General features: G+C 40.4%; 2 protein-coding genes across 5 annotated transcripts; one reads left to right on the top strand and one right to left on the bottom strand.

The window, feature by feature from the left end:
• Positions 1 to 94: 94 nt before the first annotated feature.
• Positions 95 to 8027, bottom strand: mon1a (MON1 homolog A, secretory trafficking associated). 4 transcript variants are annotated; one of them, XM_023325387.1, is made up of 6 exons: positions 7900 to 8027; positions 7370 to 7580; positions 4757 to 5143; positions 2652 to 3417; positions 2163 to 2310; positions 95 to 1107 (listed from the first exon to the last, which is right to left on the bottom strand). In XM_023325387.1, the coding sequence occupies exons 2-6, from the start codon at positions 7491 to 7493 to the stop codon at positions 967 to 969; spliced, it is 1566 nt and encodes a 521-aa protein (XP_023181155.1). In that variant the 5' UTR covers positions 7494 to 7580; positions 7900 to 8027; the 3' UTR covers positions 95 to 966. The 4 variants fall into 4 exon arrangements, with proteins under 4 accessions (XP_023181155.1, XP_023181154.1, XP_005808521.1 ...); XM_023325386.1 differs by having other exon boundaries at positions 7370 to 7520; XM_005808464.2 differs by having other exon boundaries at positions 7370 to 8027.
• A 3472-nt stretch (positions 8028 to 11499) lies between these two features.
• Positions 11500 to 16597, top strand: traip (TRAF interacting protein). Its single transcript, XM_005808481.2, has 15 exons — positions 11500 to 12056; positions 12165 to 12222; positions 12333 to 12419; positions 12582 to 12621; positions 12720 to 12847; positions 12937 to 13031; positions 13182 to 13295; positions 14430 to 14517; positions 14616 to 14705; positions 14786 to 14874; positions 14960 to 15115; positions 15196 to 15241; positions 15327 to 15425; positions 15512 to 15562; positions 16076 to 16597. The coding sequence occupies exons 1-15, from the start codon at positions 11959 to 11961 to the stop codon at positions 16181 to 16183; spliced, it is 1347 nt and encodes a 448-aa protein (XP_005808538.1). The 5' UTR covers positions 11500 to 11958; the 3' UTR covers positions 16184 to 16597.
• Positions 16598 to 16710: the final 113 nt, after the last annotated feature.

Below are 16710 nucleotides of genomic sequence, written 5' to 3'. Positions count from 1 at the left end.
GTGTACAGTTCACCTACCGCTTAAGGCAACAGCAAACATAGCGTTGTGTTTTGTACACGTTTGCATCGGGGCGGAATTTAAGGATGACGAAAGCTTGGATTGGTCTCTTATTTATTAACAGACAATTGTTCTGAGAATGCGGCTTCAATAAATTATCAGCTTTTGCACAAAACTAATGAGTTAAGGCGTGCTTAGTGGCAACCCTCCCCCCCCCCAAAAAAAACAAGATGTAGTGAAACACAGAGGACTCTCGTGGTGTGGCACATGCATTAAAAGGTGATTTCTCAGGTGAGAGGAATGAAACGGCACATTAGCATTTGAACACTGGAACAGTTTACATCGAGAAAAACAACGAGAAGCTTAAAAACACAGTGAACAGCTTCCAGTCTCTTACATGGAGTATTTTTTTAGAAGACAGGAGTGCATAGACGGGAAAACGGCAGCGTTTCCTGGAATCAACAGGGCTCAACAGGAATTGTGGCCAACAGGCTTGGATCTTCAAAGACAGTAAAAGGTGTTGCTGCAGCTTGTTAGCGCCACGTTTGCAAAGCCTGGTTTTTTTTTTTGTTTACTCTAAGTTCCTAAGAAACGAAATTACAGCTTTTAAAAAAAACTGTTGTGCTTTCAGAAGCATGACAGCTCTGTTACAGTGAAATGAGTCTTTATTATTAAGAACTTTCACAACGAACAATTTCTATCTCAAGCTGCAGCAGTCTCTCCTAATTCAAAATAAAACTATTTAAAATCTTCCCAGGTAAAACACTGCTTTAATTCAACTTCTATAGCAAAGCCTGTAAAATAACAAATGAAGGAATTAAATCGGGGGAGTCCCAGAGTCTTGAAATGCATAGCTCTGACAATCAACTTGTCTACGGTGAGATGATTGTGGTTTTATTGTCCCGTGAGGCTGCTGGCACCATGCCAGTAGGTGGCGACAGAGTTGTCTACGATCTCGGGAGGTTCGGCTCAGTATGTGAGAGGACTCAGGATGAAGAGGCGATCCTCCTCCCTCCGGATCCACTTTAGGAGCTTGTTCACGGCAGAATACGCCAGGGCCTTAGTCGCCAGCGGACTGAAGCAGAGGTAGAGCTCGAAGCCGCTCGTCACCTGCAGGCCAGGAAAAAACAACAAAAATGCAGAAAAGGTGGCATGAAAAAGCAGCAGGATGTAACATTCACTTAAGCTCCACTACCACAGATATATTTTTTCCCTTAAATGTAAAGTTTTAAGGAAACAAGATGGTAAAACTACAAGACATCTTCCCAGATTTGAAATAACAGAAACAGCTTGGACTGGTTTCAGCAAGTTCTCATTACACAACTGAAACACTGAGGATATCATACTTTATAAATGTCCTGCTGTGGAATGGCAGGCTGCAGGATTCATCAAGCCAACTAAAACCAAATGAAAGCGTCAAACTCCAGAGGGGCAAAGTCTGTAAGGTAAACAATCCCACCAGTAGGTGGCAGTAACAGAATACTCTCAGAATGCACTCCCACATAAAAAGTTGAGAAGCAATTTAAAATACTTTATTCAAGAAGTGAATTGATTCAAATAGAGTTTTGTTGTTTCTCAAAATTCTGATGTTTAGCCTTTGATATTTTTTTTAACCTATTTATTTATTTTTAATATGAGGTTGTTTGTGAATTTTGGAATTACTTTTGATGTTGGCTTCATTCTAAAATGGCATTCTGGGGCATGTAGGCAGAGGAAAGGCTTTAACTGCTGAAACCCTCACGATGAACTAAGCAAGGCTAGTGGCATCAACTGCAGCATCCAGACGCTGACTGGAAGGAGGTGAATAATTATGCAATTGTTTTTTTTATTTAAAAGAACAATTTTATTTAAACATATTTTATTTTTGTAGAAATCAGTCTTTAGTTTGACATTAACAGAGTTTTTTGTACTTTTTTTTTTGTCAAAAAAGCCAAACTGTGTTGATCATAAATGCTTCATTAAGCCAAAATATACTTTCTATAGCCACTGTATGGAGCTTGAAGTAAAAACAATCAGCTTACTGGATTCTGTGCTCCTCGTGTTTACGCTAATGAATTGAATTTACAATCTGCGCTCCACTTGAAGCAGTGTAAAATTCCTTAATAAAAGCAAAAATGCAGCTTCTGCTGTGATATTTTTGCATTTTGACAGAGACATCCACCCACCATGGCCAGCAGGTTTTCAGCTTCACCGCAGCGGTAGAAGGAGCGCAGCGGTCTGGTCGGGTGGTGTAAACAGCTGTGAAGGTCCTGGTAGAGTCCCATCAGCCTCTCCTGCTCCTCATCAGACTGGTACACCTCAGGTATCTCTGGACTGGACAGAAAAAACCCATAAAAGTACTCGAAAAACGTCCAACATCTCAGTTGGAGGATAAAAATGAGCATTTTCACTAAAGATGCACCGATCCAATCTTAAATACTACAAAGGTGTTGAAATAGCACTAAATTATGTATAATATTGGTAAATATCGGTTACCGGCCATAACAGCAATATTTGACCAAAGTTTTCCATATCGGTGCATTGATAGTTTTTCAGTGTCAGGTTGGTGTTGGCTGATACTAAACCTCAGATATCGGTATCGGAACCAAAAAACAAAACAAAAACAAAAAGTGGATCGGTACATCCCTAGTTTCCGCCAGAAGTTGACCTCTCACCTGGTGTACAAGCCTGAGCTTTTCGACTTGTACAGGAAGTGCCGCAGTTCTGGGATTCCGACCTGCACCACCGAGTAGCTTTGGCACTTGAGCGCCTCCTTCATGGCCTGGTAGGCGCTGCGCTTACTCAGCCTCTCCATGAAGCGCTGCTTGCAGTCCGACATGTTGAAGAAGTCCTCCCTGTCGGTGGAGACCAGGATGAGGCAAAGCTCGGAGCCGGGCTCCAGGTAGGAGATGTGGGCGTGGAAGAAGCCGGCCGTGTTGAACTTGGGCAGGCAGATGGGCGTCCAGCCCTCGCCCTCCCGGAACGACGAAGACGAGCCGACGAGGTTGAAGACCAGGTGCAAGTCTATGTGGTGCAGGAACTGGTCCTTCTTGCGGACCAGGGTGACCAGGCGGTCGCCGGCCAGCAGGATGGAGAACACCAGGTTCTTGGCCTTGGCCGCCTGCAGGCTGGACGACACCACGTCCCTGGCGGAGCTGGCCAGGGGCAGGCAGGTGACGGCGCTGAGCAGCAGGCCCGGGTCGCGCTCCAGCCGGTGCAGCAGGTTGTCGGTGAGGTACTCGGAGCCGGCCAGCAGACGGCGCAGGTCGTAATTCTGCTTGTGCTGAAAGATGTGGTTGAGCTGGGTCAGGGTGAGCAGGCTGACGATCTGGTAGTAGATGTACTGAAGCTCCCGGAGCAGCTCCTTCTCCGACTGACCGCTCTTGGTCACGCCTACCAGGACCAGAGGACTCTTGGTGAGGAAAACCACCTTACAGCCGTCTGGGAGCCGAGACACAGAGGGTCAGGTCGATTGGCTGCTTTGCTGAACGCGTTACCAATCACCAATTAATCGTCCCTGACGAAACTCAGCTTCTATCCGACACAAATCTTGAACAAGCTTCCAGAAAACTGCAAAAATGCCAAAACACTAAGTTCCTTTAAATCAAGGCTAAAAACCCACCTGTTTCGAGCTGCTTTTGATTCGTAATAAATGGAGCACTGACCAATACATTTAAAGTGTATTGATGATTTTTGATTATGGCTTTTGATTAAAGGTTATGTTTATTGCTTGTATCAAAACCGTATAATGTTTTGGGCTGAAATGTGCTAAATAAATCCTCTTGACTTCTACCTGTTGCTGGTCAATCGTCGAAACCGTTTTTCATCGTTTAAAACGAGGATCACAGTATGTCGTCTGACCTGATCTGTTCTCAGATTAGAGACACACCGATCCGACATTAATATCTGTATCATTCCCAAAACTGAAAAAAAAATTCTAGACTGGGTATTAGTGGCAACGTGCCAGATCCATAAGGGCAGATCTACACGGTCTAATTCTTTGTGCTCTCAGGCATGCTTTATTATTTATTTTATACTAATATTTAGATTTCCTAGTTGCACTGTCTGAACCATTTGAAAGAAGGTTTGTTGCAGTGACCGAGACAGACAACCTACTGTTTTTGTCAGCTTCAGTTTTGATATTATTTATTTTATATTGGCTGTTATACTCCTAGTTGCACTGACTAAGCAAACTAAAGTTGTGTTGCTTGTACATGTTTGGCCAAGCTTGTGAAGCCACTGGTGCATTTAAGTATGCTGTACTGATGCAGAGTTATAAGGTAAATTTGTAATTCAGCACATTTACGTCTGTGTTTAATATGAAATGTTTTAAGTTCATTCAGCACTGTTTTTCTGTATCAGATCGGTATCGGCCGATACTGAACCTCAGATATCTGTATCGGCATCAGGAGAGAAAAAAGTGGATTGATGCATCCCTAATTTGAACAATAAAAAATAAAACATTTTTGATACATAAATGAAACTGTATGTTTTAGTCACACAAACAAGCCTCCCAAGAACACATACTAATTATTGAATATGACTGAAGTTGATATTCAAGCACCAAAAACTAATAGGAACTCATTTGCGTGCATGTTACGAGTTTTTGCTAGATCAAACTATGTAGAAGTTGTAAAAACCTTCATTTAAAAGTGAATACCTATGTTATTTTACCAAAATTTAAGATAAGCGAGCATTTATTGACTTTACTAAAGTATCACACTCAGCATATCAGGGACAAAACCTGATATGCTGAGTTAAAACCGAAGCGTTCTTTGACCTGCGTGGATGGAGCGGATGATGTTCTTCTCCGCCTCTACAAAAGACACCAGCGCCATCATCACCCCCATGGTGCTGGACAGGGCCTCCTCCGTGCCGTAGCGGGTGTAGATCGGCTTTCCGGCCTCACTCAGCACAAACACGTGCTTTTTGTGGCTCCTCCATGCCTCGCTGGACACGTCCTCCTCTTTGGTTCTGCTCTCGGACGAGGCCTCGCTGTTGAGCCGCTCCTTGGCGCTTTTCTCCCCCACCAGGGCGTTGAACTCCTCTTCATCATGTTCCGCTGAACTGTCTGACCCTGGCGCCCTCTGGGCTTCTTCCTCAGCCTGGGCGGTCAGGTCTTCGTAGGACTGTGCGTGATAGAAAATAGCGCTCTGCTGACCAGCGCCTGCATTGATAAAAGGGACATATTTATTAAAACAAATGGCTTTTAATGGAAGGTGTTAAGAGGCCATTTCTACTTAAATACCACAAAAAGACCTGAAATCAAAGTGGTTAACCAATGGTGATTTCTCAAAACATCCTCTTAGTCCCTAACGTAAGAACAAAGATTGTGGATCTCATCCATTTGAGATTCACAATCAAGATCAGATTATGATAGGTCTTCATGTTCCACAAAAACGAAACAGAAATAACCGAGTTTAATCTGAAAAAACATAAATATTTCTCCTAGTGGAAACATCCAAAGTGATGATATGTCAGGCTTGCATTTTTTTATACCATATGTGTCATTTGAATTAGATGATGAACATATTAAGGAGTTCTGACGTGGATCAGGTGGGGGCGCCAAACACCAAGGAACTACTAAAAGTAAACTGGGAGATAGAAGAGCTTTTTCTTATAACTGAGTATTAAGGCCACTGTAAATAGAATTTTTTTTTGTAAATTTCCACCAAATAAATCATCTAAATTAAAAAAAAAAAAAAAAAGTCTGAAAAAGTTTGAAAAGTCAAAATTTGGTAGAAAATAAAACATGGAATCGAGATTTATCTCAGGAATTTTTGAGAAAAACAACAAACAAAGAAAAACCTGGAAATTTCTGAGGTTCCAGAATTTTCCACGTTTTGAACCTCAGAAATTTCTATCAATGTCTCTGATGAATAATGGGACACAGAAACATGTACATATTCCACAGATTTTTCATTTAACCACTTTACCTTTTTTACAGTATTAGAATTACATTAAAATATGAATACAAAACAAATACTTCAGTTCCTTTTTAAATATAAAAATAAAAAGTTTATTTCCTAGAATGCAATAAGTTTGTATTCCTTTAATGAATCTGGACAAGGCAAAGCTAAAACTATTCCATTTGAGGAGATTTGGCTAAAACATTTTTACAGACAATGGTGTCTTAATCTTAAATGCGAAATGTATCAATTTTATGTATAGTTTTTGACTTAATTACTGCTCTAAATTTGTTATTTTTTTCTGTAAGTCTCCCTTTTTTGAGTCTGTATACTCCAGATAACGATTAATCATTTACTGAATTAGTTGACGATTATTTCATTAATCGATTAATCACGAATAATAGTTTCAACCCCAATCTACAGGTTGCAGGATGCTGGCTCTGGAGAACTGGATCGGTTCTCCAGAGCCAGCCAGCTGTGTTGTAGAACGTCTAATGTGAGCCTGCAGAATTCCTCCAGCCTGCTACCAACTCTCATCCCTGGAAAGGTTCTGTGTTAGCATTAGCAGCTGCTCTTCACTGAGTGCTGCCTCCACTTGCGGAATACAAGTGTGCTCTTATGAAAACACAAGGACTTGCTATAAACGTCCAAGTTCAACTCATCTCTGCATGTACTGCTGTCTTTCACGACAGGAAGAGCTAAAGCACAGTGTTCTGCATTAATTTACACAACCCTAGAATGTGCACAATCATGCTACTTCACACCCAAACCACCTTCAGCATGACCTCATCAAAAAATATCTCTAGGTTCAAGAGATAAGCCAGCCTAACTACAAATACATTCTTCATTTTTCAAGTTTCAAGTATATGTATATATGTCTTTCAGGTCAACGGTTACTGTTTTTAGTTATTCTGTCTTTGCTTTCATCATCTTTCTTTCATCTAGGTCACAAATTCTGTGGACAATCCCACTGAAACCGTGAATAAATAAGGTTATGGATTTTAAAATCAACTCTGAGCAGACAGTGGCCAGTAAATTCATCTATCAGATGTGGAACTTTTGCACCTAAATCTGTATTACGTTCTCATAAATGAGGCCCTAGTCTGGCAAAGTGGGGAGTGGCATATCCCGAAAGACCTGTAGCAATTGGTGGTTCTACTAAAGTGTTGGGGGCCAAATACAAATCCAAATTAAACTTTTTGGGTATACAGTAATTGAAAATTCTGAAAAGTTGCTACCAAGGCAGTAAAAGACACTTAATATAATCTAATCCAGATTACTCCAAAACTGACCTGGAGTCTACATGATGTTGAAGCCCTACTGCAGGACGGGAAAAAAACAAACATCTGTCTGGGAAATACAGACATGTTGATGTTCACATATAACAGTTTCACGTGAATCCTGAAACAAAAACAAACCAAATCACCCCGGAAATAGTTTCAGATCGTTTTTGGAGAGGTGAGAGCGGGCTAAGCTCAGCTCACCTGGTTCCGTCCCCTCCACCAGACCCGGTGTGGGGCTGTCCGCCCTGTCCGAGCGCAGCCGGTCCACAGGGGCCAGCATACCGTTCTCCCAGGACACGGTCGCCTTGCCAGTTTCTCCTTCCATCCCTGGGTCAGGGTTAGGTTCACACACCTGGACAGCAGGACCGACACAGACTGAGAGCTGGGTCCAAAGGTCGGGGCGGCTTCGTGACTGCGTCGTTTAAAGATGCACGGGGTTATACCCTGCTTTACTTCTACAGTGACTAAAAGCTACAAACTAGTACCAGCAGTAAAAAAAATGAAGTGAAACTAAATTACGGAACCAAAACAATAGTGTTGGGGGGGGTATATTGTTCTCTCACATCCTTTATTTAGCTGGAAGCATTCCCTAAAGGAGAACTTCAGAGGCTACTCTTAACTGCTAACGCCAACGGACGTCAGTTATATCGGAGGCTCGCGACGTCTACTCCAACTTCCTACAGCAACACGAACATTTCTCGTCACAAGACGGACAACTGTCAGATTTCTACCTCTCATTTCCACGGCTTTCGTGTTTCAGTCCACGTCTCCTCCACTCATGTAGCTGCTGCAGCAGCTAGCTGCACGAAACTAAAGTACTGCTGCTGCCTGCCAACATGCTAGGTGGCGGAAGTGGGAATTGTGGGATATGAAGTCCCTAGTCCAGAAAAAGAGAAGCACGTGAGTGCTGTGAGGACGAAGTCACGTGCTTTTTGTTTGTTTGTTTGTTTGCGTTTAGTTGATTATCTAAGCTACTTTATGTATTTTGAGTCTAAGTTGGTAAAGAAAACATAAAAAAAAACATAATTATTAAGTCAATGACTGAATGAAGAGTTAAAAATACTTCAAATACAAATAAATTACACTTTAAATAAATAAATATTAAAACATTCACCAGATTATTCTCAAAATTAAAAATAAATAAATACAATTATATGTGATTTTTAAAAAATGTAGACTGGAAAAGTATGCATTCATTCTTACCTATAATACATGTTTGTTATTAAAAAAATAGAAAGTATTTATTTTATCATATGCCAAATTAACATATGAATATGTATTTATTTTACTGTTTCATCATTCCACGTTTCAGTACATTGTGAATTTATTTGCCAGGTTTATCCAACCATTGGAGATGTTCAAGGAAAACTTATTAATATCTACTCCTCGCTAGTTTTGTCTATTTTCATTGAACAGAGAAACTTCTAATTGAAAACGAGGCAATGTTTCAAAAAATAATATAAAAAAAATGAAGATGGAATATCAATTTCGTAATGAAATAACGGAACTATCTTCATTTGACTTAAAGCAAAAATAGTTCTTGTCAAATATTTGTATCCTTTTTCAAATTGAATGCAACAACCTTTTTAACCCAAGCCCAAACTATGTTGATTACTGTGTCATTATGTGTTTAATGTTCAAAGGGGTGGTATGTATTTTCAAGGCAGATGGTGCCAATTTATAGCACAATCGAGTAACTATTTCACCTTCAATTGTTATATATCAAACATAAGTTAGGAAATTTAACTTTGAACATTGACGGCATGAAATTGGCCTCCGTCTCTTTAAGAAGCTCCTGCTCTAATACTCAGCCGTCAGCGCGTCATCACAAAATTGCTAACACTGTTGCTAGCTTAGCAACTTCTTTGCTACATTTAGCAACTTTTTCGCAAACGCAAAATCAGCACGTTGTTGTTATCGTAGCCATATTTAAAAACAATAGTTGGAATTTTATCATCTTAGCCAGAGTTATAAAGACCCATTGTGGAAGATCCAAAGAACCACTCGTGGCTCTGGAGCCGCGGGTTGCAGATCCCTGTATCAGAGGCTTGAGAAGAGTACTTTCACCTTCATTCAGACAAGTTGGGTTGACTCTTTACCCCACTGCCTTTTGACCAAAGTTCTTTGTTTTTACTATCCATCTACACTGTAAAACAAAAAGAAGAAAAATCTTTAATTTATAGTAAAATACAAGCAACTATGGTTGCCAGAATTCCACCATAATTATATGGTACAAATACAATAAAATTCCTGCCGATAGCTGCTGGTATTTAACCATAAATTAAAGACTTTTTTTTTTACATACAGTATACATTCAGACTATCACCTATGGTCACAGGTAGTAACTGAACGCCCCCCCCCCCACCATTGTCCCAGCAGGATTAAGGGTGAGGGTTATTGAGATATTTAGGGATTTGGTCTGATTGCAATGATCAAAAGTAAGCATTTGCATTTGAACAACAACAACAGCGCACAAACTCTAGTAAAGATGATAACTTGGGTTTCTGAAAACTTCATTCAAGTTCAAATAAAAACAAACTGTGTAATTCATGAAGTGAATCCGTTTAGTCGCCTCTAAATCAGTCTTGTCAATCAGTAACCTTGTTATCACTGTTCTTTGCTCGCTCAATCATTCACCGCGATTGTCTCTGTATTTTATTCATGGTGACTCTTCATGTTTTTCATAGGACACTAAAACGCTCCAACAGCTGCAGATTTCTAGTTCGGACAATCAATGCCCACTGTATTAGAAATGGTTGAGTTAAAATCAGTCTATGCATGGTTTAACATGGAAAATACATTCGTGTGCTTTACATTGGCTCGATTTAATTGCTATATTATAGCAATTCAACATGGATTTTGTGTAACACTGGTTGGACCAGTTGAAACATCAATGGATGGGAGAACCTGCTTCAATGCTAGTTAATGTACATGTACTGTTGAGTCAGATTTCCCGTTCACCAATATTTAACGATTTGAAGCGACTACTTTGGACATCACAGCTAAATTCATCTCATAAACCATATAGTTAATGTTGGATTATAATTCTTTTATTTTCTTTGAGAAATTTTTGTTGGGAGTAATGTACTTTAATGCAGCTATAAACTATGTTTTTAGTGAGGGCTTTTCGTGTGATGCTATACAACTTGAATGTATTTTTTATTGTGTTCTCAGCTACATTTTTGTATTTGAATGAGTATCTTAGGTGGATGTTGCAATTCCCCAAAGCTGGATGGATTCCCAGAGTTTTTTATAGCTATGTATGTAGTTAATTTTACTATTATTAAATGACCAATGACATGAAGTTGTCCAACCATCAATCATTTCTTTCAGTGGTTTAAAGCCTTTGGACACAAATATTGTGTTAGAGTTAGAGTGTATGCACCAAACATAAATCCAATATTGTATCGCAATTTGTTTGTAATTTAACTAAGTTCTTGTTTCACACTTGTACAGTAGATAATCAAAATAATTTAAAAAAAAAATTATTTTGATTTTCCAGAGTAATTAATAACTGGGGTAACGGCTCTGTAGAAAAAATAGAAGATTATCACTGACGTAGATTTTAATTCAGTATTTGAAGAAACACAAAATTAAAAGATTAGAAACAAACTGTTAGGATAATCTGTTCAGACAATAAAATTTTTCTAATGCTCGCATAAATAGGTATACCTTAAAGTCAAATATTACGTTTTGATTTTGTCTTTTTTTTTTTTTTTACGATTTGGCGTTTTAAAAAGTGATGTATACAATTGCAAATAACCGAAGGTTAAGCTCCTTATTTGTTGTATTCCCTTTTGCCTTTATGTCGTTTTGTTTTGTGTAGTATATGGTTGACTTCCGGTTTTTGATTTGATGCTTTTATTTTGATGGGAGAGCTTCCGCTGTTTATGTTGTGGAGCGGCAGCTTGGCGGAAGACAAGTTGCAACCAGTGTTATAAAAATGAATCTTATTAGCGTATCAAAGGGGGCCTTTGATAGAGGCACAAGGCATGCTTATTTTGTGAATGAGGATATTTCTAATATTGATCGGTTGGAATTGTGAATTTGTTTTACTGTAATCAAATAGGGTATAATTTTTGAATCAGTCGATATTTTTTAGTAGTGAACGTTATTTTTAGTTTTCAAACGTGGTTTGTTGTAGCTTACACTTTTTGTGTTTGTTTGTACAGCTCTTACGGTGAAACTCAGGGTTTACTCCCAATAAACCTCACTGTTCATCGGTAAAGCCACAATCCTACATTTGGGGGGGGGCGGTAGGGTGGGAGGCGTCTGCTACAATAATAGTATTGCAAAAAAATCCCATAAAATCTACAACTGGACAAACGACTGCAACAAAACTGACGCACAAATAGCACCGTGAACGCACCATATGGGGGCGGGGCTTCCGTTTGAAAGTCTAGCGGGGAAACACACACAGATGGAGGAAGTGTTGTGTGACTGTTAGCTAGCTGTGGTTTGAGTTACAATGTGGCGCTAACCAGTTTCAAATAAAGCTTTACGGATATGTTTAGGGATGCTTGAGGTTGTTACGAAGGACTGTGCTGTAACTTAGCGTCTCTATTTAGTAAATATGAACACCGGTAATGTAGGTGCTAGCTCCGTTGCTGTTGTAGCTGTCACTACGTCTCATGAGACGACAACACTCATTTTAAAATATGTCCTGTTAAGCACGCTGATAGTTGGTGAGATAATAACGCAGTAAAGTCGTAACGTGAACCGTTTGTTGTTTCTTTCATATATAACGCGAACAGGTCGGGCCTTTTTTTCTTTTCCGGCTTTTTAAAAAAATGCCCATTTTCGCCTATTGTACAATCTGCTCGGACATCTTTGATCACGCCAGAGATGTGGCTGCCATTCACTGCGGACACACTTTTCACTACGAATGGTAAGACGATTTAAACTGTCCAAATCCGTCAATATTCTCCAAAAATGCCAGCACTTTTTTTTTGTGTGTGTGTGTGTTTGTAAAATATATTTTCCTAATTTCTTCCAGTCTTCTTCAGTGGTTTCAGACCGCTCCTACCAAAACCTGTCCTCAGTGCAGGAAACAGGTACTGTAGCGAAACACCCGCTCACAATAACAAAGAAAACAGAGCTTGACCGAACTACGTACTCATGCATATTGATGCATAATTTTTTTCTTCTTCTTCTTCTTCTGTAGGTCAGCACCAGACACATCATCAACAAACTGTTCTTTGACATTGGAGGAGAGGGGGAGGAAGGGTCTGCAGACCCAGAGAGCCTGCAGGTAAACAAACAGTCCAAGAGAGATTTTTAAAAATTTATTTAAAAAATGTAAAATAATTTGGATAAATTTAATCCATCAGATCAAGGTAAAAATGACAGATTCTGCTCTCTAGCATGTGTTTTTACATTTCACTTGAGTGTGTTCTCCACATGTTTTTCACAGAATGAGATTGATCGAATGAAGGCACTGCTAAGCTCTAAAGGTGCTCCACACACGCACTTAATTTCCCCCTTTTAATTTGAAGGTTGCTATGGCCAGCTGATCGACTATCTAATCGTTTTTGTGTGTTTGCTTTTTCAGATCGAGACTGGCGGGAGAAACAGAAGGAAATGGACGGCTTGAAGGACACGGTCAACAAGCAGAGGAGAGACCTGGACGCCATGCGGAAAGAGGTCATGGAAAAGGAGATGCTCTGCGTCGCTCTCAAAGTACGGCTTTTTGTTTCGAGGCCGACGCGATGAATCCTCCCCGTGAGACCGTCGTTGGTCGGCCTGGTAACGTTTGGATGTGTCAACAGAAGCAGATGGTTTATTTGGAGACGCAGCAGAACGAAATTCAGGTGGCGAAGGAGGAGGTCCGCAGACTGAGGGGCAAAATGAAAACCTTTGAAGGGTAAAATGAGGAACTTAAATGTTCACTTTAGCGAAGTGGTGGTGGGGGTTGTGTGTCACAGGAGGCAGAACGGATTTATTCTGATGAAATCGTTTTGACTTTAATTACTGACTTCTTGTGAACTGATGATCCAGCTGTTGTCTTTCCCAGCCTGAATGTGCTGCTGCAGGGTCAGCGAGGCGAAGTGGAGTCCATGATCACAGATATGGGTGTGAGCCAGGCAGCAGTGGAGCAGCTCTCCATCTACTGCATCTCTCTGAAGAAGTAAGTACCAGCTGGTTAGGCTGGATCCTTCCCTTCGATTGATGGATTTTTGTTGTTATTGTTGCAGGGGTCACTGTCTCTTCATCCATGTCACACATTCTGTTAACGTAACAAAATCTGCTTACGAACAGTAAATAATTATTTCTAGCTGGCAGATTCGTCAACATCCAGATATATTGGTCAGTGTACACACTAGGGGTGTATCCGTTGGAGTTTTTTTGGCTGACAACCAACTTTTAAAAAGCCTGAGCTGCTGATTTTGGCCAAATCCGACTTTTATATGTTTTTTTATTTTTTAATTATTTGTCTCAAAAGTCACCAGCACCAATAAACCGGCACATATTTTTGTAAATTTTTTTGGTGGTTTGGCGGTCACAGAATCGTCCAAAATTAAAAGTCCGCCAGGTGACATCTGCAGTTAGCTGCCTAATAGCTAACCCCTATAGAGCTAACTGTTGATGTGACCTTGGTTTTTATTCACACTATTAGCTTTTGGTGTCTCCCAATTTTATATTTGTGTTATTTTTTACTAAGCTTAATTTTATTTTCTACTTTATCATTTATCTACCTGTGATGATGTGTTTGTTGTGAATCACTTTGGTCAGCTGAGGCTGTTGTAAATGTGCTGTATAAATAAAGGTTGACTTTGAACGTTGACCTGGCAGACCTTAATTTTGGCCGATTCTGTGCGATTTTTTTTTTTTTTTGGTTTACCCCTATTGCTCGCAGTTTCATAAATAGTTCTCCTGCCACCACTTCTGCACCCAGATCTACCCCCAATCTTTGATAAACGATTCTCAGTGAGACTGGTGGGGAAGGAAAGGCCTCTCATCATGGCGCTCTGCCTCGTTCTCTGGCTTTACCTGCAAGTTAAATCCAAAGCAAGTTGAAATTAGTAAAAGCTGACACACTTTCCTTCCGATTTAAAGAATTGTTCAGCGGTGGGCTGTCTGGAGAGTTTGTAGTGACTCTTGGACACAGTAATCGGCAGTACCTGTTACAAGATAGTAGATATCACATATCTAGAAGGGCAACAAGTTAATTTTAATTTGACAGAAAGAAAAGCTATCAGAATTAATCATTTTTCTTAATTCTGCTTCCTCAAAACATTTTCATCTACTTCCCTGTACTCAGAGAATATGATAACCTCACAGGAAGACTCAAGTCTTCAAACGACATGTGCGAGAAGCTGAAGAGAGAAGTTCTCTCCTCAGACAGCAAGGTAGCGTCACGCCTGGAGCTTTAAGTGAAACGTCCCAAAAAACATCTTCCTGATTGTCAACCTTTTTTTTTTTTTTTTTTTGGTTGCTTTGTTTTTAGCTGCAGAAGGCTTCCCGGGAGGCGCTTCAGCTCAAAGAGGAGTTGAAGTCTCTGCAGAAAGACCTGGTCGGCGCCGACAAGGAGATCTCCGTAAGAGCAGATCAGACAAACACGTACACTTGCGCTGTCCGAGGAGCTTGTGCCGATTCCTGCTCGCGTTCTGTCCCCAGAGTCTCAAGAAGAAAGTGGAGTTTCTCCAGAAGACTCTGAGCACGCCGACACGCACCAACGAAGCCCTCAGCAGGCTCGTCTTCGAAAGGTTCGTTCCCTCAGAGCCTCCTCTGGCCTCGAAGCGGTTTCCCAGGAAATTCCGTCGGTCATTCGCCTGGGGCTTTTCTCCGCAGCCCGGCGCCTCTGGAACTGAAGCCCCCCAGCCTCCACCAGCCGGCGCACGGTGACGACATCGACCTCAACATGACCTATGACATCGCCACGCCCGACGTCTCGTCAAAGAGATCGGCCCAGGTTCCCTCGAAGAAGATGCGGCTGGAGCGACCTGGGTAAGCTCTTTGAGTCGACGGGTTCGGACGACGAGTCAGTCGATTTAAGGCTCAGACGGAAAAACTTGTTTCGTTTCTAGAACGTCTTCGTCAAAATACGGAGAGAAACTTTCCTGTCTGAGCAAGGTAAGGCTTGAAGCAGTCTCTCTGCAAGACACGTTTCACTATCACCCGTTGAGCGTAACGCAGTGATTTTCTGCCGTTGGCTCAGAATGAAGATTCAACGCTTGATCCTTTTTTGAGGAACTCCCTTCTGTTCAGAAAGAAGATTCTTAGAAGCATGTTGGACCCTCAGAAGAAGGCTGGAGTCGTATGTACAACATAATCAATGTACAAATCTCTTGCTTCTCGAAGTACCATCTGTTTTATTTAGTTTCTGTTTTTTCTTCTCATTAGGTCCAAACTGGCTACGATGGATTAGGAGGACGGACTAAATTCATCCAACCTGTATCCTTGTTTTCTGTTTTCACTCCTGTGGCAGAGAAAAGTTCAAAATGGTCTTCATGAATGTTACAGATTTTGGCCGTTTATTCATTTATTGAAAGAGGAGGTCTTTTTTTTTTTTTAGGTGGAAACAAAACACAATAAACCTTTTACCAAAGGTTCTGTCTCATTCCATACTGTTACAACATGATGACATTTTCAACAAATATTTAATTTTCTTTCATAAAAATGTCATATTGCAGCTTTAAAGTAGTTTGTTTGTTAGTGGGTTTAGGGGTTATTTTCTAGTTGTAACCAAGTTTCAGTTGCTACTGCCAATCCTAGTGCATCTTGCTAAAGAACATTTAACCAAATATTAGTGGTTGTGTGTGGGCATATATGAGAAAATCCACAATAAATTCAACTTTGTTCTCAATTCTAGCTCTTAAAAAGCACTTAAAGTATTTGTTGTAAATTGACCAAGTTGTGTTTTTTGACCAGCATGTCATCATTCCTTAACCAAGCTCTTTGATCCAGTCTCCTTTATCCGAGATCCGGCCTCTGCTGAAAGCCAAAAGGAAAAAAGTAACTCGGCCTCCCTCTACGATTCCAACATGTCCGACTCTGGACAGCTTCCTGGAATGAAGTCGGGACGTTTGGGGGAGAAACCAATCAGTGGTGCTGCTGTGGGAGGGGGCCCACAGCAGGGGCACCAGAAGGAGGGACGGGTCAAGCGGCAGAACTTTGTAATTACTTCTTTATTAAAAGTCAGGAGAACGCACCTCAGAAAACAACAAATGGTGCCTTTATTTTTTAACATCAACATGTCTGATGTATAGTCTTTTTTTGTTGTGTGTTATAAATTTGTTTAGAACACAAATTCAGTTTGTCCTGAACCATTATTATTGTTGTTGATTAGAACCATTATTGTCAGAGTTTATTTTCCCGCTTTCAGATGATTTTCACGGCATTATGTCATAAAGATTCACAGTTAGATTAATTATGTTATAGTTTTTTGTTTTTTTTAAATCTCTCGCTGAATGTCAACCAGCTCAAAAATAAACTTATTTTTTATTGAGTCTGCGTTTTTCACTAATATTTGCACTGAGCGGTGCTCTCCAGCAGAGGGCAGTACAAACTATTTTATTTATTCCTTTAACATTACGTGTCTA

This window comes from Xiphophorus maculatus, chromosome 20 (assembly GCF_002775205.1).
Source record: "Xiphophorus maculatus strain JP 163 A chromosome 20, X_maculatus-5.0-male, whole genome shotgun sequence".
In the NCBI taxonomy this organism is placed as follows: domain Eukaryota; kingdom Metazoa; phylum Chordata; class Actinopteri; order Cyprinodontiformes; family Poeciliidae; genus Xiphophorus; species Xiphophorus maculatus.
Note: the sequence above shows the minus strand (reverse complement) of the source record. Positions and strands in the feature narration are given on the sequence as shown.